Source organism: the organism of the source record quoted next, unplaced genomic scaffold (genome assembly GCF_019419815.1).
Source record: "Pyrus x bretschneideri cultivar Hongxiangsu unplaced genomic scaffold, Pyrus_bretschneideri_v1 Contig27, whole genome shotgun sequence".
NCBI lineage: Eukaryota > Viridiplantae > Streptophyta > Magnoliopsida > Rosales > Rosaceae > Pyrus > Pyrus x bretschneideri.
The window spans coordinates 4,499,560-4,527,302 of NW_025999579.1; the positions used below are offsets into that span (position 1 = coordinate 4,499,560).

At 36.9% G+C, this 27,743-nt stretch overlaps 4 protein-coding genes across 5 annotated transcripts; 2 read left to right on the top strand and 2 right to left on the bottom strand.

Annotated features, from left to right (window-relative positions):
• The first annotated feature begins 1,720 nt into the window (after positions 1–1,720).
• Positions 1,721–4,314, top strand: LOC125468303 (kinetochore protein SPC25 homolog). The gene is made up of 8 exons (XM_048587892.1): positions 1,721–1,955; positions 2,169–2,234; positions 2,476–2,622; positions 2,849–2,947; positions 3,025–3,114; positions 3,219–3,341; positions 3,504–3,730; positions 3,901–4,314. The coding sequence occupies exons 1-8, from the start codon at positions 1,787–1,789 to the stop codon at positions 3,910–3,912; spliced, it is 933 nt and encodes a 310-aa protein (XP_048443849.1). The 5' UTR covers positions 1,721–1,786; the 3' UTR covers positions 3,913–4,314.
• A 909-nt stretch (positions 4,315–5,223) lies between these two features.
• LOC103952981 (short-chain dehydrogenase TIC 32 A, chloroplastic) lies at positions 5,224–8,411 on the bottom strand. Its single transcript, XM_009364690.3, has 7 exons — positions 8,208–8,411; positions 7,214–7,445; positions 7,023–7,102; positions 6,173–6,326; positions 6,005–6,083; positions 5,809–5,896; positions 5,224–5,711 (listed from the first exon to the last, which is right to left on the bottom strand). The coding sequence occupies exons 1-7, from the start codon at positions 8,335–8,337 to the stop codon at positions 5,479–5,481; spliced, it is 996 nt and encodes a 331-aa protein (XP_009362965.2). The 5' UTR covers positions 8,338–8,411; the 3' UTR covers positions 5,224–5,478.
• A 7,971-nt stretch (positions 8,412–16,382) lies between these two features.
• LOC103952979 lies at positions 16,383–19,512 on the bottom strand. Of its 2 annotated transcripts, none has more exons than XM_009364689.3 (9): positions 19,161–19,512; positions 18,911–19,004; positions 18,641–18,701; positions 18,441–18,553; positions 18,254–18,346; positions 17,806–18,078; positions 17,458–17,678; positions 16,911–17,120; positions 16,383–16,686 (listed from the first exon to the last, which is right to left on the bottom strand). In XM_009364689.3, the coding sequence occupies exons 1-9, from the start codon at positions 19,500–19,502 to the stop codon at positions 16,561–16,563; spliced, it is 1,533 nt and encodes a 510-aa protein (XP_009362964.2). In that variant the 5' UTR covers positions 19,503–19,512; the 3' UTR covers positions 16,383–16,560. The 2 variants fall into 2 exon arrangements, with proteins under 2 accessions (XP_009362964.2, XP_009362963.2); XM_009364688.3 differs by having other exon boundaries at positions 18,254–18,352.
• A 2,502-nt stretch (positions 19,513–22,014) lies between these two features.
• On the top strand, positions 22,015–26,745 carry LOC103952978 (galactinol--sucrose galactosyltransferase-like). The gene is made up of 4 exons (XM_009364687.3): positions 22,015–23,223; positions 24,463–24,640; positions 25,261–25,625; positions 26,173–26,745. Exons 1-4 carry the CDS (start codon positions 22,015–22,017, stop codon positions 26,743–26,745), a joined length of 2,325 nt encoding a protein of 774 aa, XP_009362962.2.
• The last annotated feature ends 998 nt before the right edge of the window (positions 26,746–27,743 follow it).

Consider the following 27,743-nt stretch of genomic DNA (forward strand, 5'->3'; position numbering starts at 1 on the left):
TCCCCTCTTTGATATCTTAACAAGCGCAACTGCTCTAAACAATGCAGCTACAACTATGATTGGATAAAGAGTTTGAAATTATTTAGGGTGGTTCTATTAACACCCTATTTTTATTTTCCACACAATCTTTGTTAATTTTTTTTATTTGATATTCTTTAATTTATTTAATTTGTCGACCAAAAATGAAAAAAATGTAAAAAAAATAAAACAAGGTGTGTGCGAATATCATCATCCTTTATTGGTTACAATTAAGCAGCCTACATTTCTCTGCCACACACATAAAACGAGATGAGAAAAATCTTCAAACCCGACCCCCCCCCCCCACCAACACACACCCACCCACCCAAAAAAAAACTCCTTACCAAGTTTGCAGGCACAACAAATTAAAATAAAATAAGACATTGCATTCGCAATCTGCATGCACACAGAATACGCATCCATCAACACATCCCCTCTCCTTTTTTGAGAAAGAAATTTGGAAAATGACTTCACATTCAAGCAATATTAGTTTTGTTGTCCCCCTTCTCTCTCTTTCTCTCTCATTGTCATACATTAATGGATTACAAAAATTGTGTGCAAAAGGCTTGTTCTTTACCTTTTAGAACGAAGCTGCGTTAAAAACATTTTGCGGGTTTACTAATCCGTAATCAAATTAAAAGAAATTGAATTGATGAAGAATTGAATTGAAGAGGAATTGAAATGAGGTGGAATTAGAATCAGATTTCTGTTGAAGTTGTTTACTAAAACTGTTTGGAATCGGAGTAGGAATGATATTGAGTCCATATAAGTTGTTTACTAATTCACTTCAATTGGAATAAAAACTAGGTTGATTACTATATTGCCCTTACATAAATAAATTATTTTCATACTAATTAATTATATTAAATTCTTAATTAAATTTATATAATAAAATTCATCTATATAAAAATATATAAATGGGCTTTATTTATTTATTTATTAAAAGATGGCAGGAATGATGTTGAATCCATAAAAGTTGTTTACTAATTTACTTCAATCGGAATGAAAACTAGGTTGATTACTAAATTGCCCTTACATAAATAAATTATTTTCATACTAATTAATTAAATTAACTTCTTAATTAAATTTAAATAATAAAATTTACCTATATAAAAATATATAAATAGGTTTTATTTATTTATTTATTAAAAGATGGCATAATGAGTGTCAAATAAAGGGCAATGTTGGAATAATCAGAAACAAGTGAGGGCATAATTGGTAGAAGAAATCCATTCCGGATTCCTCAAGTGCCAAGAAATTGAAATACCTCCCTCATGGAGGGAGTCAAATTCCTTCAAAATTAGGAGTTGGATTCCTTAATGTGTGTAGACCCTACATGTATTTTGATTCCACAAGATTACGTAAACAAAGATGTATCCCGTAATCGGAATCTAATTCCGTAAATTGATTCCGATTACGGGTACGTAAACGTGCCATTAAGGTTTTCAACTAAACGCAGTAAGTGCTTTTGACTGTCAGAAAAACACTTACAAAATTTTGATCAGTCCACTAACCAAAAACAAAGAGAAAAAAAAATAAAAATAAAGAAGGCCATTACCCTAAAGGCCCAATATATCTGCACCCAGATCCAATACGGCCCACATTTTTTCCCACTGAGTAACTGCCTAAATCGACTCGCTGAAAAAAAAAAGGAAAAAAAAAAAAAAAAACTAAAAAGTGGCGCAAACTTTCATTTTTCAAAAAATAGTTCCAACTGTGTCACCGACTCTCCCTCTTTCTCAGTCACTCACTCCTCAGTCTTCAGCAAATGGACGGCAAACCAGAGGAGTCCGTACGGACGAAGATGGAGTCGCTACGGATGGCCTGCGAGAGTGAGATTCCGATCCACCAGCAGGATTTGGATGCCTTCGCGGCGTCGTTTCGGGACTCCCTGGCTTCCGCTCGCGCCACCGCACAAGAAACCCTCCGGTCCCAAGGTCCAGCTTGTCATTTAACTCTTTTATTTACTTGATTTTTTTCATAAATTTACTTCGATTTAGGGTTTATATCTGCGTTTTCTTGTAATTCGTGCATAAATTTGGGTTCTTGAGTCGAGTGAGGATGCGTGGCTCGTGCGAAATTAGGGTTTCGGATTTAAATTTTTGTAAATCTCATTTGGCTGAAGTTTGTTTTCTTTCGAATAATTGCAGGTAAGTTAGGAGAGGCTAAAGCTAATTTGAGGGAAGCTGAGGATGATTTGTTTAAAGCCCTAGCAGGTATATCCTCTGCATTTTGTATTTATAATTTGGATGGAAATTAGAAATTACTTGGAAAATTTGAAGTTAAAATTGCAAAGAAATTACACTAATTTTATTGTTTAGTAGTAATATCCCTGAAAGCTAATCAATTTAATTGCTGCTTTTGCTGTGATTAGCTGAAATCTTTTTTCTTTTAAGATATATTTTTCCTTCGTCAAATTAATCTGTGTTAGTTTATATTTCTTATTGTTCTTTGTAGTGAAGACCCGTAAAGAGGCCAAGCGAATGGCATTGATGGAGGCCATTGAAGCTAGGAAAGCTAGGATTGAAGTACTTAAGAGAACAGTGCAAGATCAAAGGGCTAAGAGGGATGAATATGCTGCAATCCTTTCTCAGCAATCTTTTGGTAATTTCCTCTGATTATTTCAGTTATTGGCACCATCGCTGATTTGTTGTTATAGCTTTCTATCATTTTATGTACTTATTAATAGTTAAACTTTTGCTCTTGTTTGATTGCATTCTGGCTTTTTATTGGAGGGGGACTCGGTTTTTCAAAGGACATCGTATATGATTGTGATTCCAAATTTCGTTACTTTTTTTTTTTAATTTTAGTAATGTTCAAACATTGGCAGAGTCTGAAGAAAATTGTATCGGAGACGGAAAGGATGAAATAAAAGAGGCCATCTCGTGGTATAATAGGGTTCTTGGTTTCTACATTGAAGGCGGACATGGTAATTGAAGTTATTTGATTGTGCAACATTTCTCATATATCTATTATGGGGAATGACATACATCCTTCTGTGACTAGGTGTAAAATTCACATTCAAGAACATTAGTTTGAAGAATCCAGATCAGGAATTCTGTTTCACCGTTCGCCATGCAAATGATACTTACACCTGTAAGTATTGTACCTCTTATTTGTAGGGTTTAGTTTAATCTTGAATATACATCTTATATTGTGTATCTCAAACTTTCTAATATTCCCTTTCTTTTAATGTCTAGTGGTAGATTGTGATCCGTACTTGAACGAGACCAAAGAGATGATTCATGAATTGAACAGAACCAATGAGTTATTTAAATTTGTCAGAGATATCAGAGTTAAGTTTCAAGAAGCCGCGGCTCAAGGTAGACCTTCTCTCTTGCATTTCATCTAAAATCTTCCATGCTGGAAAGGGAACATCCTCAAATAGTGGCCCTGTATATTATTCCAAAATCTGTCATATTTCCTGACTCTAGTGCACGTATTGATGTATGTTATTGATTTTTGTGTTCATTATGATTCAACAGGATTACCAACTGTTCTTCCTCAAGATTCTTCCACAATTTCTGGGTCTGCTCCAGTTTTGTCTGTCTCAACTGGGAGAAGTGAATCTCTGGCTGAGATCTATGACCACCAAGTTCAATATGGAGAAGAAAATAGACATTTCAAGAAACCCAACCATGGGAAGGGGAGTAAAGCAGTAATTCAATCTCCTGCCTCTGCATTATCTATGCGTCGGTCTCCTCGTTTAAGGGTATTTTCTAATTTTACATTTATAGTTTTCCTTCTCTTCCAAGTTTCGGCTTGTTATTTGTTTTCATGACTCACAGTGCTTGAATGCTCTTAATAAGTTTTTATTTACTTTGTAAAAGAAAACCGTTAGTGCAAAATTCTTTTGATAAAATATATTGAAAACTATGGCAGGTTAAGAAATGAAGACGGAGGAGACACTGGATGAGGTTGATGTTCATAATTGGCAACCACAAATGCTTGACGTGTAAGACAAGAAAATTGATTTCTGTGTTCATATAACTTAAGTAGACAGAAACAGCCCAACATGACAGCACCACCTTGTTGCTGGGTTTGTTTCACTTGTGTTCTCTTCAGCGCCTTCATTGAACTGAACAGCTAATGGGTAATGAATATGTAAGGCTTGTAAACCCAAAAACTGTTTCGCTGTTGTAATCCCTAAAACTGTTTCGATGTGTGTGTTTTTGCTCTTTGTAGTAGAGGCATCGGCTATGGGGATGTATCTTCGTTTCTCTTCTTCACAATTTGTTCATTTGTAGCTTCACTTTCACTTTTCAAGAGTGCCATGATAGAGGATGTTTTCCGGTATCTCTTTTTTTTTTTTTTAAGTTTTGACGATGCATTAGGGATATGTCCCCTCAGGGTTTTGCAAGAATTATATATTATATGCTAGTAGGATCTAAGATTTTGGTTACGAAATTTCTCAACTTCAGATGGTTCAATGTGCAAAGTCCTTGATTCAAATCTGTTATAGGCCTTTAAATCCCACCCCCTCTTCACCCCACCCCCCACCCCCCACCCCCCCCCCCAAAACCCCCCAAAAAAGAGAGGAAAACTAATAAAAAGAGCTTGAAAACTTTGAGTTTTACCGATATGGACAAAATAAAGGGTAAAGCGTTTAGTACCAAGATTGATTTTTTAGTGTAAAAATGTAGTTTTTGATTAAAGTAGACAGTATTGAGAGCTTTTCGTTTAAGTTCTCAAAAAAACCCCTCCAGCACACACTAGGCCAAGGGAGCCCGATTGTTCCACTAGACAGGAATATACGGCCTAGCGACTAGGCTGTGACGCAAGGTTGACATCAACATGATATCGGCTAAATATTAAAAATACAGGAAATTAAAAAGAAAAACCCTAACCATGCTCTTTCACTTTTGGTTAACAATTATATCCGAAGTTAAAAATAAAATTATCTTTTATTATTTTATTAAAATTTTTTTTTTTTTAATACTAATAGTCTAGGTTATTCAATTTAGAGGAAGGGAGATGCACTTAGGCGGTTACGGTTCACTTAGGGGATTAAGTTGCCTATAGCTCAAGAGGGCTTTTAGGGGTGGAATTTCTCTTATTGTATATGCTTCCACGAACATGCATTGTTTTATGGACTGAATCTATCATGTTTTCGGCAAACACAAGCAGCCAGAATTGCATATAGCAGCCGAATTTCCAATCTTGTCATGTAAATATCGAGTCTATTGTACAAAAACAGTGCCAACATACGGTATTTAAGTTCTTTCCGTTATTAAATCACCTTGGAATTTATACAACCATTCTTAATTTTTGGTGGGAAAAATTTTCGGAGTCACGGTCACACTACCACATATTGTTACTTCATGCCGCATCATGATTATTTGGTTCCGGAATCTGTTTATTATGTAGTCCTGATGTACTAGGCCTCTCTATCTTTTGCTTATATAAATCCCCTTATATACATGGCTGAATGGCAGAGGGATGGACTACACATTTTCGCTTTTATCTAGCTGTTGGTTGGGAAAGGCGTCTATGGATTAGCAGACGAGTCTGCTTCCATAACTTATGAGCTTCAGATTCATCATTTGCTAGTTTCGAGCAGTCGCTCTCGTTGCAGTCTGCAAAGTATTTCCCACTCACTTCTTCCAGTTCCGGGCTTAAAGCAACATAGCAAGCTGTTGAAGCACCCTGAGATGTCGATTTTAGTAACTTGGACGCGATGAAGAAGACAGAATCTGCATGGGAAGAAATGTTCCAGAAAATTAGATTTCTTTTTGCAGTACTGCGACATTAATTCACATTTAAACGTAGATCAAAGGGACAAATCCGTGCCTGTGATGAAGCCCTTATGAGCTCTTATAATTCCGGTCTTTACAACTCCCGGGTGTACTGCGTTAATCGTTACTTTTGCATTTCTTGCCTGTATGTTCAAGAAACGCTCCGGTTAGAGATTGTTATGTATAACCGGCACATACAAAAAAAAAATTCTTCGGCAAAAAGGTGAAACAAAATATACAAGACTAGCTACCTTAAGCTGTCTTGCCAGTTCCTTGGCGTGCAATACGTTTGCCAGTTTGGACTGTGCGTAAGCTTTTGTACCATTATAACTGCAAGAACAAACATGATTAGTGCTTGTACAAATATTACTAATCACGGTTTAGTAATGGTTAATTAGGATTAAGTGTGATTAATTTACTTCTTAGGGTTGAGCAATTGGTTGAAGCGGAATTCATCTCTCTTAACCCAGCTGTGGATCGCAGAAGAAACGTTGATTATTCTCCCTCGGATGTCGGTCTGAGCTGCTGTTTCCACCATTTTTTCCAGCAGCTTTTCTGTCAAAAAATGATGTCCTGCCAGCAAGGAAAGGACTGAACGGTCATGCGCTTTCCCAAATGGGCCTTATGACAAGAATCAAAAGCATGTTCTTGTGGAAAATCCAAAAACGTGTCTTGTGGATAATTGTACACAATTTATAGGGCACATGAGCATGGCCCAATTTTTCTGGTCATCGTTTGGGAAGGAGCGAAACTTGTATCAGAGCTGTAGAGCAATTGAGGTCATTGATTGTATGCGAACACCTCATTCATGTCCTAAACTAGGGTTTCTTCTTTGGCTAGTTCACAGTTATTTTCACGTGATATTACTAATTAACATATTTTAATATGAGTAGATGGTATATATTTTTTTTCTTACAATCGCCGAAAAATATCATTAGATTGTAGTATTAGTGATAACTAAATGACATAGTTTAGTAGTCATTGAACTTATAATATAATATTAATTGGGGTGTGCTATCCACACACTCCATTTTACTTCTTACACACCCCTTGATAATTTTTGTCCGTTAATTTTTTTCAATTCATTCGATCCGACAGCTGAAAATTAAAAAAGTTTGTGAGAAGTAAAATGAGATGTGTGGATATCACATCCCTATTAATAAATGAATGCACGTGTTATAGCAAGAGTAAATTTGGAACACCAGGTGGATGTGTGAGTGTGATGGTCGAACACAAAAGTTTCTCATGGATAGTGAAATAGAAAGTTACCCAAGTAATTTGTAGCAAATGTCATCTCAATTTTGTCTTCAGAATATTCCAAAGCCTGAGAAAACATCCCACCATTGTTTCTACAAATTGTGAAGATTTCATGCATTAGTACCAAACACAAACACAAATACACACACTGTATTCATATATACATATGTATAATAGAACATGTTAACTTTGAAGAAACTTACATGAGGATGTTGAGGGGAAGTCTTAGAGCTAAGAACTCAGAACAAAATCTATCAACAGAAGCGAGTGAGCTCAGGTCAATCTCTAAGAGTATAACCTCAGCCTCTGGACTCTCCCTTTGAATCCCCTCCTTCACTTCCGCCGCCTTCAATAAATCTCTCGCCGGAATCACGACCCTCACTCCTCTCTTTGCCAGCACTCTTGCCGTTTCAGCTCCGATCCCTGACGTTGCTCCTGTAATTCCCAGGTAATAGAGTAGTTTAATTAGGTCAAACCTTAGGGATAGTGCATAGTTAAATGGTCAGAAAGCACTTGTGATATGGAGAGCAACTCGGAAACAATAGAAAACTATTCAAAAGAGACAAAACTATATCTTGCTAGAGCAAAAAAGAACCACTAACAAGAAATTAATATAAAATAGTAAATAAAATATTCTAGCGTATCAAAATTTGGTGGGATTGATAAATGTTTTAATATATTTTCCAGGCGATGAACTTTATGTTTCCATCCAAGAAAGCATGGATTGAAGGGTTCTGCAAACCCTTCATTTTTCATGTCAAGATGAAGCGAAACAAATGAGATCGGGAAGAAAAATAATCAGTTAAAGAGAGAGATATAGAGCCAGAGGGTTAGCAAAAGAAGAAATCTTTGAATTATGCCACTGAAAATTAACAAAAACATAAAAGAAACTTCATCATATCTATGGGATTACTACAAATGAGAGCAAAATCAAATGAGAGCAAGAAGAGAAAAATGGCTGGAAATAGTAAACAATCACTTAATTTCATGAGACTGAAAAAGCAAGAGAAAGCAGTAGAGAACAGTACAAACCATTTTTCATGTAACCGTACGTAGTAAAAGCCGGTAAACAAACAGAGAGAGAGAACCTGAGAAATCTGAAATCAACTATACTATATATTCATGTGTTCCAATGTTTTTCTGATCAGAAATCTCTTTGGTTTTATGAGAGAAACTGGATGGTTCTGATAAACTTACCAGTGATTATGGCAGTGAGTTGAGAAGGGACTGAGGAAGAACAATCTTGGGTGACTTGCTCAGCAGTTGAATTTGAGCCATAACCACTTGGGCCTGCAATTCCTGCCAAGTACCTTAGTGTCTCCTTCATGGGGCTCTCAAAAACAAATAATCGTAGCTAGAACTGCAATTCTGCAAAGAAAGAGCTACTTTTGGTGGAAAGTGGAAAATCACATAAATTTATAGTAGCATGTATACAGAAGAATTGAGTATTTCTAGGGTACTAAATGGACCACCATAGTTAAGGTGGTCTCAACCAATAAACACAATTTGTCAACCAATGAACTCAATTTGTTGAATTTTCTAATACCAGTCAAATGAAAATGATTGATTAAGGTGGGCTAAGTGTTTTTGAGTATTTACAACTTTAGGGTTTTGGGGAAACCCTATAAACAAAAAAAATGCACCCATTGCTTTTTGTCTTTGTCTCATCTAATTGTTACTGTCTATGCCCCTCACACTCAATGGCTTTCATTTGCATTATATTTTGTGATGGATAGGATGTGAGTTTGTCATTTTCAGTGGGGTAATGTTAGGGAAACTAAATTTAAAGACTAAATTTGCAAACTAAATAATGTGTCATCAATATAAATAAGCATGTTTATCAACGTTTAAGTAATAAACCAATCATTAACTTCCATGCCCTTTAGTTTCCAAAACTTTGTCTACAAATTTAATCATTCTAGCATTATTCTTTCCAGTGGCATGACTTCTGATTTCAAGTGATTTTTATTGCTTATTTAAAGAATTAAAGTTAGCATTATGTATAATTAATCATCATCATATCCATCACAATTCACAACAAGAAAAAGTATCAATGTAGGATATTCTTAAGTAAAATGGTGGTTGAATGTTGCCGGCACTTTTTGTATCTTTTAAACTTGGATCTGATCGATTTCGATGGCCACAATTAACCTTTGCGTATTAGATAATTTCTTCTTATCAATCATCTCCGGAGAAACCAATGTCCTCTAATGCCGGCCAAAGCTAAAGAAAAGTAATAATAATGATGTTGTGTTTATATTATTAGGTGTTTGATTGCTTGTTTAAGTATAAATTAAGATTAATCAACCATGAATGCATGCTAACTTAAGAAGTCTAATCTTACTGTGCATGAGTAAAAGTGTAAAACATGACAGCATTTGGCATACCCATGTCACAAATACACACAGTAAAACATGACAGCATTTGGTATACCCATGTCACTGATGGATCATCCATATATATTGCTGGCGTGGCCCATGGTTGATTAGGGTAAGTTTTTTTGTCCATATATACCACCGTTAGTGGTTGATATATATCTCGCACAATGAGTGATGTGGCTTCGCTTGTTAGAGATGATTTTGATATGATCTCGTTTGTTGACAGTAACTTTAAGTATACCTCCTTGGTATATAATACTCACACTAATGCACCAAATTAAGAAATTTGGGAAAAATGGTGTGAATTATAAAGCCCTGTACACGTGCACATGTAATAAATTATCTTATAGATGATAATTACACTACAACCAATCGTTGAGAATTTGAATGTTATGAGACAAGAGGAAATTTACCACTTTACAAGTAGACTTTTGCCTGTATAGGCCACATATATGTATCAGTGGCATAGACAACAATGCTTTGTTGCGTGCCATATGTCTCTCACGTCTCTCCTTTAGTCCTTTTTGTCCCCATAGCCATTTCATTTTTTTCCAACCTTTTGTGTTGAGAAATAATTATGATGGATGGTGTTGGATCTTTGATTGACTAAAAGAGAGCAATGAGGTTGACTCCTCAACAATGGAGTGTGAACTGGCTATTGCACAAGGGTCCCATTGTGTTTCCAAACTTGCATACACCTCTCATGACATGCCACACACGAAGAAGCACTTCTCTCCACTTTATCCATTCACATCTAATATTCATATATAGTACTTTTACAACAAAACTACTCAAAATATACAAAACCACTCAAAATATACAAAACCGATACACTTATTAATGCAATGTTCGAATGCACAAAATCGATACATTTATTAACACAATGTTCAATAAATGTGATCCTTATCATTATATGTGAAATTCACCTGTATTAAAAAGTATGTTAGCAAGTGCGTTGGTTTTGTATTTGCGAATAAATCACATGTACTTTTATGTCCAAGTATTGTTGCCCTAGCTTTATTTGCTTCATATTCATGGCATGGTATATATGCTAAAAAGTGTAAAATTACACTAGAGTCGATATGTTGGAGTCAAAAAGCCGTTTGTTTTTTGTACGTATATATATACGTGCATACACGCACGCTTGTCGCTTGTTGGGGATAAAAGGTAAAGAACGAAAAGCTTACTCGTACCAAAAGAAATTAGGATTAGTGAATGTGAATGGTTTAAACTTGTTTTCGAATTTAAACTATTTGCATGTAGTTTTGTCGTGGCCTTGACCTATGAGAACAATGCTTTTTTGAGCCATTTATACAACTGTACCATGTTACATATAATTGTCGGAGAAGAATCACCTTTTACTTTCTGCATGTACAAGACAATTTTAAAATATCTTACTAAGATGTATAATTATATTGGTGTTTTTTTTAATTAACGATATTATTTACATTAAAGAAGAATGGATGAACTAGCCTCACAATAGGCTAGTAATAATTAAGAACTACTTGATTAATTAAGCGTTCAAATTTACGGTGTAATGGTAGAGCACGTACTTAATTACCATCATAATTCATTTTAGGGTTTATCTTAATGCTAAACCAACCTCAAAATCTAAACCATAAACATATTAGTTTCACACGATACATCTGTATATGTATAAAACTAGATTAATGCAAGATCATGTGAACTCGTTTTATTAAAATACAAATATCAAATTTTGACTAATTTTTGTTGATCACTAAACTTCTATGTTCTAATTAATATTATAAGCTTGTAGAGTCTTCTTTTCTTTTTTTAAATACCTAGTCGATTAGTCGAAAATTTGGACTTATTCTTTTCCCATTCTTATTTATGCTAAGCACAAAATTATGAAATAAAAAAAAGGAGAAAAACACAACTTGATATTCTTTTCTTTCTAATTTTGGGAGATGGATACGTAACCTACTTAATGTGATTCATGTGATAGATTAATTAAGAGAAGTCAAGGGAATGTGGCACACGTTGTACGTTAAAAAAATTAGATTTAGTAGATGAAAATCTATTAAAATAAGATTATTAGTTTAATAACTTAGTTCCTAATCATCTTTTAATTTCTTTGGTCAACTTAATTACGATTCCAAATAAATGGCCAACAACTCCACGATTACTAATATTGTAAAAGAAGTCTATGAGAGCTTAAGCACAACCTCCACCTAACCTAAGAAAATGATTTTCTATTATTATTTCGACAACCCATAATTTACTTAAACTATTTGAACCACATTTTCTTGCTAGGGAAGAAAATTGAAATGACTCCAAAGAAACCTAAGCCTAAGGGCCCAAATGTTGAAAAGATGTCTCCTCCCTCCATAAAAATTTCATGACTGAACTGATTCGTTCTTTAAATCTGTAAATTCCCATTGCCGACAAACCCTAATTTTTCCTCATATCAATCATATCAACCTAACCTTTTTCTCATCCATGAAGATTAGGGAAAAAGGGTTTACTCGTAAAAAGAAATGTATATTTCATCTTGATGAGTGCCACCCCCACGTGTTCACAAGCCAACCATGGGATTACAAATTTAAGTGACCGTCAAAATTGAGAAATTTTGTGTGCTCAGGACATGATCACACAACGTTATTATTTTACTTATGTTACAACACATGAATTCATCTTTTATTCATATACACTAATGCATAATAAATCAATTATGTTATCAACTTTGTTTCAACATGTGAAAAGTATGTTACGTAACTTGTGTTTTGAGTACCTACAAAAATTTCTCACAAATCACGGGATAATTGTATTGTAAGCTAGATTATTAACAGTAATTATTAGTTATGATCTATGACCTATATTTAAAAGTTAATTCACTAATTAATTACTCTGTATACCTAAATATTTTTCTTGCCTGGCCAATCTATGCGAGATTTGAAGCAAAAGGTAGTTTGTCTTCATCTTCCATATATATGTGAACCATATATGACCAACGACGTGGGATTGTTTTAAAATGGAAGCCTAAAACACAGCTATCTAGCATGAGGGTTTGATTGAAGACATGGACATACCTCCTTCCCACCAACACTAATTAAAAAAATTCACTAAACACATACTTTAATCTGTGATTAGCACAGGTGGATCACATTAATTGGTTGTTAGTACTAGGGGTGGTGGGAAAGGAGACATGAAACGAGACCAATCAAGTCCAAAGACAAGCATAGTACATGGTGTTTGCCATTCTTGGTGAGTGGATTATACTATGTAGGAACTAGGATGGAGCAAATTCAAGACAAATTTTTTGCAGGGAAATGATGATATTAATTGATTTTATACTACTTTTGTGTTTGATCTTGTAGATGGCTCTTCCATAAACACCAATTAAAAGTGAAACCAATCTTCATCTTGAGGAGTTTTTTTTTTTTTTTTTTTTTTTTTTTGTTTTTTGTTTTTTTTTTTTTTGGTAACAAAAAAATTAGGGTGAGATTGGTTATTCACACACCAGCGCCAGAGCATACCCATAACCTTAAGCGGGAAGGAGACACCTAACTGTCCACTGGTATTGATTTACATAGAAATTTACCAATCACATACCAACGAGGATTGCTAGCTGCGAGACTCGAACTTGAGTGGGATGACAATTAAAACAGGGACCTTACCAATTGAGGTTCGAATCCCACCAAGGTTTAGTTGGTAAGGTGTTTTGTGTGCTATCCACGAAGGTGTTGCGTGTGCTGCAAAGTTATGAAATTTCCTGGTGGATAGGGATTTTTCTCTTCAACACTTTGTGTCTCGGATTCGAACCCTCGCTTTCCCTTTAATATGGTTTCTGACAAAAAAAAAAAAATGACCTGGTTATTGGTTAAAGCCTAATGGATCCTTTCAGTAAAATGGGCTATAGTTTTATAACGGGCCTATCAAGATTCCACTTAGGCGGTCATAATCTGGGCCGGTCTTGTTTACTAAAGGCATTGAAACTATGGAACCGCGGGCAGGCGATAACCGCTATTTCCCCCCAAATCTAATGGTATTAGGAAAGCCCAACCGACCACAATACTTTTAAATGCAAAAAACAAGCCACAAAAGATGGATATATAGCAAGCAAAACAGTGCAGACGACACGACTGCCTGAAGAAATAGGGAGAAAATTTGAAAGCACTTTCGGATCTCGTCGTCTCTATGGATGAGTTTGTAATTTTTTAGTTCACCGATTCAGTTGGGTGATTTTTAATCGTTATTTGTAGTGTGTGTTTACTTGGTTTGTTAATCCAAAAAATTGAGTAGGTTTCTTTCGGGGTTTAGGGTTTAACCGATTCGATTTGTTTGGTTGATTTCTTCCACCATCATATTATTAATACGATGAGGACGATGAGCCAAAATCTAATATGTATATCCCCTTCCACGCTGTTTCACCAAAAAAGAAATCCTGTATGTAGTATATCGTATACCATAGACATGAATATTATTAGGGCAACATATTACGGCCGCCCCCCCCAAAAAAAAAAACACTTGGTTCTGGTTGCTGGAAATACGGGGAAAACTAGATCATTATGTTTTCCAACAGCAGATCCAAACTTTGTTGCAGATTCTGGAATTGCAGGTACTGAACATGTCTCCACCCGCGCCGGCGAGGTACTACCATTTTTTTTCTTCTCTTTCGGCAATAAGGATTGTCTAATTGTGTGTGGTTGTAACACTACGGAGTTTTGTTACAGAACCCGCCAACTTACGGTGTCTACCCTCCTCGTCCCCGTCCTTCTCTTTATCCTGTGTATCATCCCGTGCATGTGACTCCTGCCTGTTTCGCCGTGGATGAGTTTAACAAGGAAACGAATTGCCAAACTGCATATTGTGAGAGTTGTTGCTGCTTGGTTATTTCCGTCAACTACTAACATTGGAGGTGCTTGATGAGGGCGTGGCCAAATTTTACGAAGCAGTTGTTGAAACCAAATCCGGCAGCAACGATATGAGGCTCGTAAACTTTCTGGAAGTGGAAGGTAACTGTTTTATGCTATACATATGTTCAATTAGCTTGTTAATTTATCATTACAAATTGAGTTTTGACTATAACAACAAACACACGACCAAACTTCTTGCTATCCACCATATTAGGTCTTCACCCAATCTTCTATACTTGGAACATTTTTATGAGGGCTCAAGCTGCTTTAAACGAGGAAATACGTCCTTATATACAACCTAATCTAGTTTTGCAGTCAAGGACTAACTTCCTAATTTTCTCATTTGTTATCTCAACAGATTTTTCCTATCTTTTTGCTACCCAAACCAATATTGCAACACCATTCCGAATAGTCTCAATACCATTCCAGTTCATCCTTAACTATCAAATTAATACTATTCCTATTCAGATCCAATTCATCCTTAACTATCAATTTAACTACGCGAACAAAACAACGCATATGAATAATTATCTCCATTCAACACAAGTGAATCAATAAAGCCAACCCACTTACTGGCGTTCTAGGATTCATATGGCCGAACTCACTTAGTGAGATAAGACCGGGTTGTTGTTGTTGTATTATGTTTTCTAAGAGCAGATGCATACTTTGTAGCAGATTCTACAATTGCAAGTACCGCTGCTTCTGATACAGGTTCAACTTTAATGTGTGACCCTGAGTATACGTTGGCCCTCGCTATCGAGGTATAGCTTTTTTTTTGTTTTTGTTTTTTGTTTTTTGCCGAGGATTGTCTAATTGTGTGTGGTTGTAACACTACGGACTTGTTTTATAGAAACTGCCAACTTACGGTTTCTTACTTCCTCGTCCCCGTCCTTCTCCATATCCTGTGGATCATCACCTGATCATGGCTCCTGCCAGTTTCACCGTGGATGAGATTAACAAGGAAAAGAATGCCAACCTGCATCTTGTGAGAGTTGTTGCTGCTTTTGACCGGCGCTCCTTTGAATATTTCACTCAACAACTAAGATTGGAGGTGCTTGACGAGGGCGTGGCCAAAATTTACGGAGCAGAAGTTAAAAGAAAATCCGGCAGCAGCGATATGAGGCTGGTAGTTTTCTATGAGGTCGACAATCCTTCTTGATCCTCTCTTTCTTTCCAGTTTTTAGTAGGGGCCACTCTCTCGCTTTGTCGAGGAGAACTTTTGTGTCTTTGCAGTCTTCAGGTGATGGTACAGTGTTAGGCCTTTGAAGCTTATCTTTTTTGTTAGGTGTGCGTCTCTCTTGATTGAGGAATGTACCTTTTTTTTAACTCCAAGTAGGGTATTTATTTATTTGGTACGAAAAATTATGTGTCTAAGTATATCTTTGCTTTGATTATTAATGAATTGAATGGTTAGTCTAGGTGTTTGCATGATTATAGTAAACAAATGATTTTTGTTTATGCATAATGCAAATGGATACTGATGATGAGGATCATGATACTAACGGGTGAAACTTTAAAGTTTCAAAAAGAATTGCGAACGAGTGTTAAAGGGCGAAACGGATGACCCATTAGCATAATTCATTAGATTTGAGTGATCCGTTGGTAGAAGGGGTTGGATTTGTAACCCATTGATTTAAAAGGTGAGATAGAAATCGACGCAAACTCATAAAACCGATTGAAATCGACCCAAATGCGTAAAACTGACCCATTTATCGGAGATGGCTGAAAAGCGAGCATACTAGTCTCAGTTCAAACTCGAAGCACTAATACTGGACAAATATTGAAGATCAAGTTTAAAAAGAGCTGTCACTCGTCTTCAAGCAGTGGATAATAATGAAACTATCTCTTAGTGCTAAGGTAAAATGAGTTATTTTTCTGGGAGCTGTTATTGACACTGTAATTTGATAAAAACGTAACGAAAAGTTCGTCAATGAACGTGTAGAATGACCTTGCAATCACGTTTAAAAAGAGCTGTCACTCTTAACGTCCTCAAGCACTGGATAATAATGAAACTATCTCTTAGTGCTAAGGTAAAATGAGTTATTTTTCTAGGAGTTGTTATTGACACTCTAATTTGATAAAAGCGTAACGAAAAGTTCGTCAATGAACGTGTAGAATGTCCTTGCAATGCTTAACTAGACAGACATTTTCTATGCCAAGATGTGTACATGCAAATAAATGGTCTTTTGTCACAAATGCACCGAGAAACAGCACAGTTCTTCGTTGTTTGGGATTGAAAAGCTGTGTTATCTAAGCAACCGTCGGAAGCCAACAAAAGACATTAATTTAGTAAATTTACAAGGCCCTGCTGTCGTGGTGCGTAAATCTTCCCTGAGGCCACCCTAATCCAGCACTACCAATGTTGCCGTGTGCCTGAATAGGTTCCGCCAATCCATTTGTAGTTTTGCCAAGCGTTTCTCCCTGCGCACATTCGAATCCGAGGGACAAAAGATGAGCAAGGCTTAAAAACGGCGAACAAACATGGCTATCACCGAATTAAGACACCGAGCGAACCAGGAGATACGTTGCTATACGAGTTTAAAACAAGTAAACGGGTCTTCTATTCACTGGACAGCTCTATGCCATTTCTAAGTTTATAACCATAATTTAATGGGCAGCTCTATACTATTAAGAAATTCAAATACCTCTTTCCAGCCCATGCTTTCTAGAATTTTTCTCGCATAACTACCCTCTCCAAATGACATGTTCAAGGCCTCTGCCGCGGCTTCCTCCGTAGAGACATCTGGTAGATCACCATCACCAACTATTGAATTCTTTTGTCCTGGACCCACTCCGAAACCACCGTGCAAGGCTCTTCTATCAGCAGCTCTATCCTTATATGCATAGCTCTCATGCTGTCAAATTGACGGGAGACAAATTATCAGGGAAATGCAGTTTCATATAGACAAGAACAGACAAATGAGGATTAAATCACTCAGCCCAAACTCGTTAACAGTTTGACAGACTCGGCTATGAGCCTCTTGCACCTGACTAGTAATTACTTGACAAACAAGTATACGAGCGATAGTCTAAAACCATCTTCCTTGAAGTTGAAAGTTATCTATTGACGTAATGGGACTGCTTATGTAGATTGGTTATGTCAAAGGCAAAACTTCAAGGCTCTACGTGGACTACTTAAAAAATGATATTTAACAAGGGTAAAACTTCAGCAATTGAACATGTGTAAGTTACCCTTTCGTATGTTTGGCCACGCAACAGAGATGAATCCTTGCTAACTGCCGCTCCATCTAAAGTTTCTGATTCACAGTTTACACTGGATTTTGAGTTGGGGAGAATTTGTTTGTTGACTGATAATTCAGGGAAGCCCCAATCTTTTGTTGGATTTGAAGAATCATAAGTTGGCAAGGAAGATAGGTATCGTCTACTGGGACTCCGCAACTTATAGATTTGTCCTGAAAGAATCACAAGAAGGTGGTTGCAAGTAACAATCAAATTTTGCAATTGGTAACTGAAAAAAGCAGGCAGAACACAGCACAAAACAAAATACAAGTAGGTCTTATGTTAGAGGAAAATGCAAACCTGTTATAACTCGTACCAGATCAAGAAGTACTTCACATATTGGAGCAGTTTTTAGACGGCCACCACCAGAAGGCATAGCAGGATGAAGCTTAGCAGACTGTCTCACTAATCTCCCAACAAGCCTTGCTTCCTCACCTTTTCCATCCTTTCTGGGCTTTGTGATCATTTCCCAGTCCCATAAACTCACAAGGGAAGACTCTGGGATAGACGCTTCTTCAGACTGAATGACCTGACCATACTGTGCTCGCCAGTTCTCTTCGTCCCATGAAGCACCTGTGCCAGATATGCTTATATGTTTCAATATTGTTGGGGTATCATCACTTACATATATTTATATAGCAGTGAAAGACAGACAGACCAAAAGTCCTACAGATTACCTACTTGCTACTTATTGAAATGAAAGTGGATATCAAGTCATCAGTAATGAGCCGCAACATTGTTGCAATACCTTCATCAGAGACGTTTTCTTTTGACTTAATTGCAGCATCAAGGTCCTCGGGAGTCAATTCACGTTCATTGAGCTCGTGACTATCATTGTTCCCTGCAACTACACCAAACAAAACCATTTAAATCCTGCTCCAACCACAGCAATCTTTTATAAATAAAAAAAAAGGATAGCAGAATTCAGGACAAACCGTCTGCTCGCAACTCAACATCTGTTTCAGGAAGCAATGTCATATCATCAGCAGCATTGGGTTTTAAATTGGAATAACCCGTCAAGAAAAGATCAATAAGCGTATCTTCCAACCTAGAAAAATGTATAAAACACGAGTTAGGAAAACATTTAACCAATCAATCAAACTACTAAGGGAGAGCAACACGAGAGCAACAATACCATTCCGAGGCAGGAGGGGGAATTCCGGGTACATCACTGCTACCACGGCAATCTGTATCCCCTGTTTACAAAACAACTAATTCACTGCCCCAAACCAAAGATCAACATTACACGTCCAAACGACTAAAAGTCTAAAACTTTGAATATGCTCCAATAGTAGTAAATCAATATATATATTTATATATATAAATTCATACACACACACACACACACACACACACATATATACACGCACAAAAACAGAAAGCAATAGGAATTGCAATGGCACACCTGCAACTTCATTGGGTTCCTGCGGAACAGTTTGTATGCGTTGATTTTCATGTGAAAATTGATATTCTTGATTGGGATTTTCCAAATTACCATCCTGAAAATAATTTTCCAACCAAACTAGAAATCACTCCACCTAATACCAGACAGATAGAAGAAGAAACAAAAATCATAAATTTAAAGAACACCAATAACAAGTTCAAAAATTTCAGTCAGCCCAAGACTTAAAAGAGCGGAAAGCGAAAGAGGGTACCTGGGGAGAGGGAAGATGGACGTAACTTCCATCTTCGAACTTGTAGTAAAGGCCATCTCGGGTGCTGTAGTACCAGCCGGCTGTTGGGTCGTGGTAAAATCCACTACCGGCATGGAAATAGAGCTGAGAGCTTTCGTCCCAAACAAAGGAGTTGTGGGCGTCTTGCGGGTCGGATTCTGAGGGACTCGGACTCGCCGCCATTTGATTTGTTCTATACGTGCATGTTTCGAGATCAGCAGAGACCCGTCGGAGCGGCCTAGGTGGCTTTCTTTCTACGACGGTATGCTCGCACGAACCGCCTGCCAAAGGAAAGATGATGAATTTGGGCTCAAGTTGGGCCATGTTGACTATAACTGGGCCAGCCTGAAGTCCTTTAAACTTTTTTCTTTTCTGATAGGAGAATAGTTATTGTTTTTTAATACAAGACCATTTATCTATGGTTTAATGATATTTTTCTTCACTTATAAATTAAATATTTTAAGATCGATTCTCGTTATTTGAGCTAATTGTGAGACTTATCCCACTTTCCATCTCCTTAATATAGATAATATTATTTGTTAAAAAAATACAAACGGCATTTAATAGGTACTAACCTATACTAAAAAAGAGTAGAAATTTTGAACAGAGACAAAGGATTACAAAGGAGTGGCTATGTTTAGAATACTAGTAGATTCGGATTTGTTTAGAAGTGCTTTTAAAATAATTAAAAATGCTTTTAGTAAAATATTTTTAAATTTTAAAAAGTATTTAAAATACTTCCTTTAATAAGATTTTTTTTTCTTTCCAGGTTTTACTTGTATTTTAGTAAGAATTAGCTATAAAAACGTTTTCAACATAAACCCTTTTAACTATTTTATAAACACTTCTTTAACGAGTACACAATTTACTAGTGTTTTAAAAGAGTAATGTCAGAAAGACTAAATTTGTAGACAAAGTTTTGAAATCTAAAGGACATAAAAGTTGATGACTGATTTATTACTTATACGTTAATAAACATGCTTATTTTTATTGGTAATACATAATTTAATTTGTATATTTAGTCTCTAAATTTGATTTCTCTAATATTATCCGTTTTAAAGATAACCAAATCATGACAATGTGCTGAGGTGTTAAGCACCGCTGTGGGCGGTTGGCTTTTGGACGTGGGAGTGTGTGGAGAAGCTATTGGGGTGCCATGTGTAGGCTGATGTGTCTGTGTGTGGCATTAGCTAATGTTTACCATGCATGGATAAAGGCCGTTGAAATTTTGAGAGCAACATCTTTGTCACACACGTGTCTTCATCGAGCTAGCAGACAATAGACACTACGTACTACTTTGTCTACTTAATTTGTTCCATCGTGTGTTGGATTACATGTGGTAGTTAATTTGAGGCAAACTCCTTCCAAAATTTTATAGCGCTCGAGTATAGGATTAATTCTAACTATATAATTATAGGTAGCTTAAAAAGGAAAAATGTAAGGAGTAATCAGACTTTAATGCCCGTATTATGTGGGTATTATGATTGAAATTGAAGGGTTATGGGTGAGAAAACGATAGAAGGGTTGTAGCATGAGTTGCAAATACTTGCATATTATGTGGCATAAGGTGGAGGGTGTTCGGTTGGACAATACCATTTTCTTTAGGGAGACGAGCTCATTCTTCCACTGATGAATAAGGTATCTTACGTAGAGATTTCAGAATCAAAACAGATCAATCTCTTAATCTTCATGAAGATCATCTCCATAGAAAATTATTCACATTGGTGACAGTTTAGTCCTCCAAATATATTGATGCATACATCTTTTGTATGCTTAATACATTTGGATAGCTAAAGGATCACCAATTCGAATGACTTTTGGTAAGGATGAAAGAGACTGAAGCAGTAGGGCCTGATAGAGAGATTGCCTTGAAGCTTAGCTTAAACCTTTTGTGTCTATATCGTCTCACTGAGTAGAAATACAATCATTTTAATATCAGAGCTTTGAGCTAGACTTAAGGGTTGTGGGACACGAGTCACACGACTTAGAGTCTTGCAGTGTAAGTAAGCGGATCCAAGGTGTTAAGAGATCCCTATGGTCTGGTTCACCTTCCCTCTTTCTTTGAAATCGCTGGATCGACATGGTTCATTCCTGGGCTATGCTCTTTCTCTCACTTTCTTCGACGAAGATAAGGAGTCACCTTAGCTTGCCCTACTATCTTCATATAAAGATTAAGAGATTGAACAATTCCAATTATGAAAAATCTATGTTGAAGATACGTTATTTGCAACTAGAAGAATGAGCTCATCCACAAAGGTGTGAATGTAAGCGTATGTTGAATGTTTATAGATAGGTGGTTTTTTACATAGAAATCATGAGTAGTTGTAGGTCTCTATCTAAAGAAGCTTAAAATTTTAGTCATCATGACCATCATCGACATCATTGATATTGTCTTCAATTTAACTATTTCTTATCAGGTGTATATCACAAACGTATCAGTGTTATTAGGAATAGCATCACATACATAAATTGTATAAGAGAATAATTGTATTCCTCTTGAGAGAATGCACATATTCGTCCACTGTTACTACGTGTGGTGTTATATATATATATATAGCAAATAAAAAAAATTCTGTGATATTAGAAGAGGAATACCATGCATATTTTATTTATATTCACCCAATGTGCCTATGTCATTCCTCCCTTTATAGTTACGAGTGTTATAACCAAGCTATCACAATCTCTTTACAAAACATTTCTCTTGATAATCCTCCCCCCACTACTTCTTCTAATTGCCAACCTACCGCTATCGCTCTCAATCTTCATCTCCAACCTTTTTGTTTTGGTCAATCCGACCTTATCGATTTCAGAGGAAAAACAAGCTAGCTAGCTTTCCATGGCTTCAAGCATAACTAAGATTAATGTAGCCCTTGTGAATGACACGTCACCACTCCCAATAACTCTCAAAGGATCCAACCTTCTCGCTAATGGCCACCCAATCCTCACTGAAGTCCCTCTCAACATCACAGCTACCCTGTCACCTTTTAACAAGACCCCCTCCGGCTGCTTCCTTGGCTTCGACGCCGACGAGTCTAGGAGCCGCCACGTGGTCCATATCGGAAAACTCACTGCGATCAAGTTCATGAGCATATTCCGGTTCAAGGTCTGGTGGGCCACCCGCTGGACCGGAACCACCGGAAACGACTTGGAGCACGAGACCCAGATGATGCTCTTGGACAAAAACGACTCCGGGCTCCCTTACGTTGTGATTCTTCCACTTCTGGAAGGACCCTTCAGGACCTCTCTCCAACCGAGTCATGCAAACGATGACTACCTGGACATTTTCATGGAAAGCGGCTCGACACGTGTCAGCGCATCGAACTTCAGGAGCTGCTTGTATATGCAAGGTAGCGGTGATGACCCGTATAGCTTGGTCAAGGAGGCAATGAAGGTGGTGAGGGCCCACTTGGGGACGTTCAAGCTCCTAGAGGAAAAAACTGTACCAAAAATAGTGGACAAGTTTGGGTGGTGTACGTGGGATGCATTCTATCTTAATGTGCACCCCAGAGGGGTGTGGGAAGGTGTGAAGGGCCTGGTGGAGGGTGGGTGCCCTCCAGGACTGGTCCTCATTGATGATGGGTGGCAATCAATCTGTCCGGACGAGGACTCAGTGGAGGGCCAAGAAGGCATGGCCAGGATATCAGCTGGGGAACAAATGCCATGCAGGCTGATTAGTTTTAAAGAGAATTATAAATTTAAGGACTATGAGGGGGCGTCTGGCAAGGGCTTGGGTGGCTTTGTTAAGGATTTGAAGGAGGAATTTGGGAGTGTGGAGCATGTGTATGTGTGGCATGCGCTTTGTGGGTATTGGGGTGGAATTAAGCCTGGGATTAATAGTCCAGGGATGCCCGAAGAGTACTGCAGGGTGGTTAGTCCTAAGTTGTCTCCGGGATTAGAGAGGACAATGGAGGACCCGGCGGTGGACAAGATTGTGAGGAATGGAGTTGGGTTGGTTCTGCCGGAGGTGGCCCACAAGCTATATGAGGGGATTCACTCTCATCTTCAGTCGGTGGGGATTGATGGTGTCAAGGTTGATGTCATAAACGTAAGCTCTCTTTTGTTGTTTACATACTATTTTATTAATTATGGTATTGTTATTTGCCTCTTGCAACTCTTTTTTTTAAATTTATTATTACTAAAAGGAGGGTGAATGTAAAATTACTATAATAATTTAAGAAAGATGGAGTTTTGAAGCAGACATTTATGAGTAGAAACTAACATCATATCCATTATCCATTAAGACACAAGTGACTATACTTTTGAATACGCATGGGCGGAAGCTATTACAATAATTTATTGCCTCTATAACTTAATTACTTGGACACGAGTCACATGTCTTACTTAATAGCGTTTGATATTTGTCATGCGACATTTCATGAGTTTATCGACACCAATTAACCTAGTTTACATCGTCATTATACTATATGATGTTGAATTTCTATCCCCTGCAAATCAAGATGAACTTAGAGATTGGTAGAAAACATGGCATTTTTCACAGTTTCTTAACCGTTAGTGAGTATTTCGGTATTCTCTCACATTTATTTATGACTGTTGGTATTTTCTCAAATTTATTGTCTTGTCACCAAGTTTACGAAAGTTGGTGACAAACAAAATGGGTCACTATATATCCTAGGGTCACTAACTCTATATTGACTAAATGGTGACTAATGGTACTAGTTGCCAGCAGCAAAGGTGATGATTGGGGATCAATAGTCACAAATAAAGGTGTATAAGACCATCTCCAAAGGAGATGTCAAATAGGATTAAAAGACATTTAAGGGTTCTCCAATGGATATACCATATATGATGTGGTATGTGAGTCATTTGACTCCTTGTTTTGTAGATGCCTTTTTTGACAGCAAACAAAGAATATATTTAATTTAATTTTTAATGCATGGGTCTCATTAACAACCAATAGAACAAAAACTAAAACTAATTTTGATTATTTTTTAATAGTTAATGTAACTCTAGGCCCAATAAAATAATAAAATAAATATTTGACACATCCATTGAAAAATAAGATAATTTAGCATTTGTATTCAATTTGTCACATCAGTCATCAAATAAAATTTTGACATACTATATTTGACATCTCATTTAGAGATGCTCTAGGGGGTCTATAGTCCATTATTACTAACGGGTCACTAGGGCACCATTTGTAGTGCCCAAAAAAACATCATCATCATTGGTAATGTTAGATTGCAAAGATGAATTTGTATATCAGATTGGGAAGTTAAATCGTGAGATTTAATTTCTAGTTGAAGCATTTCATGCCGTGGTGCAGTTGCTTGAGATGTTATCCGAGGATTTTGGCGGTCAAGTTGAGTTGGCTAAAGCATATTACAAGGCACTGACTGCTTCTGTGAGGAAGCATTTCAATGGCAATGGGGTGATTGCTAGCATGCAGCACAGCAATTACTTTATGTACCTCGGAACCGAGGCCATAGCCCTTGGACGTGTTGGTATGTAGATTCTTTATATTCCAAGCATGTATTCTGCACTCTGAAATTTATTTGAGGTTTGTGCTGATTTACATCCCGAACTTGTAAGTGGTCAATTTTCATTGTGAACTTCTATTTTAGTCCATTATTCTTTTGAACGTTCATAAATAACCAATTATCTTTTCCCGTTGTTAGAGTTTACATTTCCATTTAAATGTTGTCACGTGGACAAAGCATGAGCCTATCAAGCGGGTGAAAACATCATTTTACCGCTCTTAAGTATTTGTTGCTATTCTAAGGCCAATATCAAACCTGTACAAAGAAGAATTGGGTTCACGTGAGGGGTTTTAGTGAGGTGAAAGTTGTATTTAACCTTGATGGAGGAAGAATGGTGATCGTGTTCAACCTCAATGGAGGAAGAATGGTGATCATGCGGCAAAACACGTGACTAATTTAGATGGAATTTTCAATGTAATCTTGATTGATTGAAAAATAGAGAGATAATTGACAATTTCAGGACCGTAATTAGCTGAAATGAATGTTTATTGTGAAAATTAATGGAGTGGTACAAGTTAAAAGAGAATAAATCGAAGGTCTAATTAATTTCTTAACGTCTACACGACATTATTTTTTTTGTATAGGAGATGATTTCTGTTCTGAGACGATGGAGCAAGCAGGTGGGACATATTGGTTGCAAGGGTGTCACGTGGTGCACTGCGCCTACAATAGCCTTTGGATGGGCAACATCATACAGCCAGATTGGGACATGTTTCAATCTACGCACCCGTGCGCTGAGTTCCATGCTGCATCAAGAGCCATATCTGGAGGACCAATCTACATTAGTGACTCTGTTGGAAAGCACAACTTCAAGCTTCTTAAGAACCTGGTGTTGCCAGATGGGTCCGTACTGCGATGCCAACACTATGCCCTTCCTTCTAGGGATTGCCTATTTGAAGACCCTGTGCATGATGGGAAAACAATGCTCAAGATATGGAACCTCAACAAAGTAAGAAACCCTCTAGAAATAAGGGAAGTCATTTCGCCACAGTTCTTTATTTTTTTCTTTTCGTTTTTACATACATGTGTTATTTTTTAAAGAATAGAAATAAACATTGGTGCGTGAACAGAAAAAATAAATGTTTTAAAACTTATTTCCTTGAGAGAAGATAGTGTCGGTCATATGACTTGCGAGTACTTGCGTAACTTGCAACTGCTAATGGTTGTAAGTCTTGTAATTGTGTGACTTACAACTGTTATAGGTTGTGAGTATTGTGACCACTGACATTGGCTTTTCTCCTTTCAAAATGTAGTAATGTTTCGTAAGCTAACTAGCAATATAACCCTAGGGAAATGAAATTCACAAACCCCTCTGAACACCTACGTTATTAATTTATGTTCCTTGATAATTCTTTGATTTATTCAATCCAAATGCTAGAGATTGAGAGGAATGTAAAGAGGAAGAAAATGAGTGGTGAAAATCATTTCCCTAGCCTAAATGCTTGACCCTTCTTAGTTGTAGTGCCAACTCAATGTTTTCCTGCATGTATTTACAGTACACTGGAGTTTTAGGTGTTTTTAATTGTCAAGGCGGAGGATGGTGCTCTAAATCCAGGAGTAACAAAATTGCCCCCGACTGCTCAAAGTCTGTGACCTGTTTGGCTAGCCCAAAAGATGTCGAATGGAATCAAGGGAAGAATCCAATTTCAATCAAAGGAGTGAACACTTTTGCTGTGTATATGTTCCAGCAAAACAAGCTGAAGCTCTTGCAGCCATTAGAGAACATAGAGATTTCACTTGAGCCTTTTACTTTTGAGCTCCTCACCGTTTCGCCGGTGAGGGTCTTGCCGAAGAAACCAATCCAATTTGCTCCGATTGGATTGGTCAACATGCTTAACACTGGCGGTGCAATTGAGTCAGTAGAATTTGAGGAACATGAAGATTCCCTTAGTTTGGTGAGAATTGGAATGAAGGGTTGTGGAGAAATGAGAATGTTTGCTTCAGAAAAGCCAATTGCTTGTAAGATCGATGGGGAGGGAGTGAAGTTTCATTACGTTGATAAGATGGTCAAAGTCCAGGTGCCATGGCTTAGTTCTTCAAGGTCAACTTTAGTTGAGTACCTGTTTTGAGCGAATAGGAAAAAATTGATTTTGCTATTTGCAATTTCAATCTGAAATTCAAATGTGTTTTTTTTTTTCAAGAAACAATCTGATATGTTAGATTGGTAATGTAACTCTGGATTTTATATGAGGAATGTGTTTTAAATTTACGCTAATATAACATGTTCAATATGTTATATTTGATAGTATGTAAGAGAACAATTAACATAGCAAAAAATAATAATGATTATGTTTGCACCATACTTGATCAATCTTGAAACTACTAAGCACTGGTAAACTTCATACTTTTAAGGATCCACTAAGGGGTTCATGTTGAGGCACCCCTGTCGAAGCACAAGAGTTTTCTTCCAACCAGGAGGCCAATCACAACACGATACATGTCAATATTATAATAAAACTCATAGAGTTCCACATTAACTGCGGACAAAAGCTAGAGACTCTCCTCAATTATAAAAGAAGACCATTCTCCTACAACAAATCCCTAATGTCATTATTGTACTTAAACTACTCATTATAACTCACTAATGATGATTATGCTTGAACCTATGTATTTGTGTAAACCCTTCACTATTAATGAGAACTCCTTTGCTCCATGGACGTAGTCAAACTTAAGGTGAACCAAATACATCTTGTGTTTGCTTCCCTATCTTTATCTCTTTATATATTTATCCTCACTAGTGACGAGGCAACCGAGTAAATATCACAAACTTGATACTTTACGTTATTCTAAAATCTCGTCGATTTTGTACATCATCGAATTACAATTGCTAAACTACATGTTTTAACAATAGGATGTTTGTATCTCCTGAAAACATTTTCAATATCAACCACCTACTTACGGCGGCAAATCCCTCTTGGTCAACAGAAAAATATCAATTGTCTTTCTTTCAGTTGGTTGACAGAAAAGCATCAATGTCTTCCTTCGGTCGTGAAGATGTTCATTTTTTTTTTCGAAGCTTTAGAATTGATATCAATGTACGTTCCAATTAATAGATTCACCAGCCAGT

What these genes read in the sequence shown, in the direction of transcription:
- LOC125468303 (XM_048587892.1), top strand. Translation starts at nt 1,787, where the DNA reads ATGGACGGCAAACCAGAGGAGTCCGTACGGACGAAGATGGAGTCGCTA. An exon ending in TGCAAATGATACTTACACCT is followed by an intron (nt 3,115 to 3,218) that starts GTAAGTATTGTA and finishes TTTAATGTCTAG; the next exon opens with TGGTAGATTGTGATCCGTAC. An exon ending in TCAAGAAGCCGCGGCTCAAG is followed by an intron (nt 3,342 to 3,503) that starts GTAGACCTTCTC and finishes ATGATTCAACAG; the next exon opens with GATTACCAACTGTTCTTCCT.
- LOC103952981 (XM_009364690.3), bottom strand. Translation starts at nt 8,337, where the DNA reads ATGAAGGAGACACTAAGGTACTTGGCAGGAATTGCAGGCCCAAGTGGT. An exon ending in CTTCCCCTCAACATCCTCAT is followed by an intron (nt 7,103 to 7,213) that starts GTAAGTTTCTTC and finishes CACAATTTGTAG; the next exon opens with AAACAATGGTGGGATGTTTT. An exon ending in AACTGGCAAGACAGCTTAAG is followed by an intron (nt 5,897 to 6,004) that starts GTAGCTAGTCTT and finishes TTGAACATACAG; the next exon opens with GCAAGAAATGCAAAAGTAAC.
- LOC103952979 (XM_009364688.3), bottom strand. Translation starts at nt 19,502, where the DNA reads ATGGCCCAACTTGAGCCCAAATTCATCATCTTTCCTTTGGCAGGCGGT. An exon ending in GTGGCCAAACATACGAAAGG is followed by an intron (nt 17,121 to 17,457) that starts GTAACTTACACA and finishes TCAATTTGACAG; the next exon opens with CATGAGAGCTATGCATATAA. An exon ending in AAAGCATGGGCTGGAAAGAG is followed by an intron (nt 16,687 to 16,910) that starts GTATTTGAATTT and finishes GAATGTGCGCAG; the next exon opens with GGAGAAACGCTTGGCAAAAC.
- LOC103952978 (XM_009364687.3), top strand. Translation starts at nt 22,015, where the DNA reads ATGGCTTCAAGCATAACTAAGATTAATGTAGCCCTTGTGAATGACACG. An exon ending in TCAAGGTTGATGTCATAAAC is followed by an intron (nt 23,224 to 24,462) that starts GTAAGCTCTCTT and finishes GCCGTGGTGCAG; the next exon opens with TTGCTTGAGATGTTATCCGA. An exon ending in CATAGCCCTTGGACGTGTTG is followed by an intron (nt 24,641 to 25,260) that starts GTATGTAGATTC and finishes TTTTTTGTATAG; the next exon opens with GAGATGATTTCTGTTCTGAG.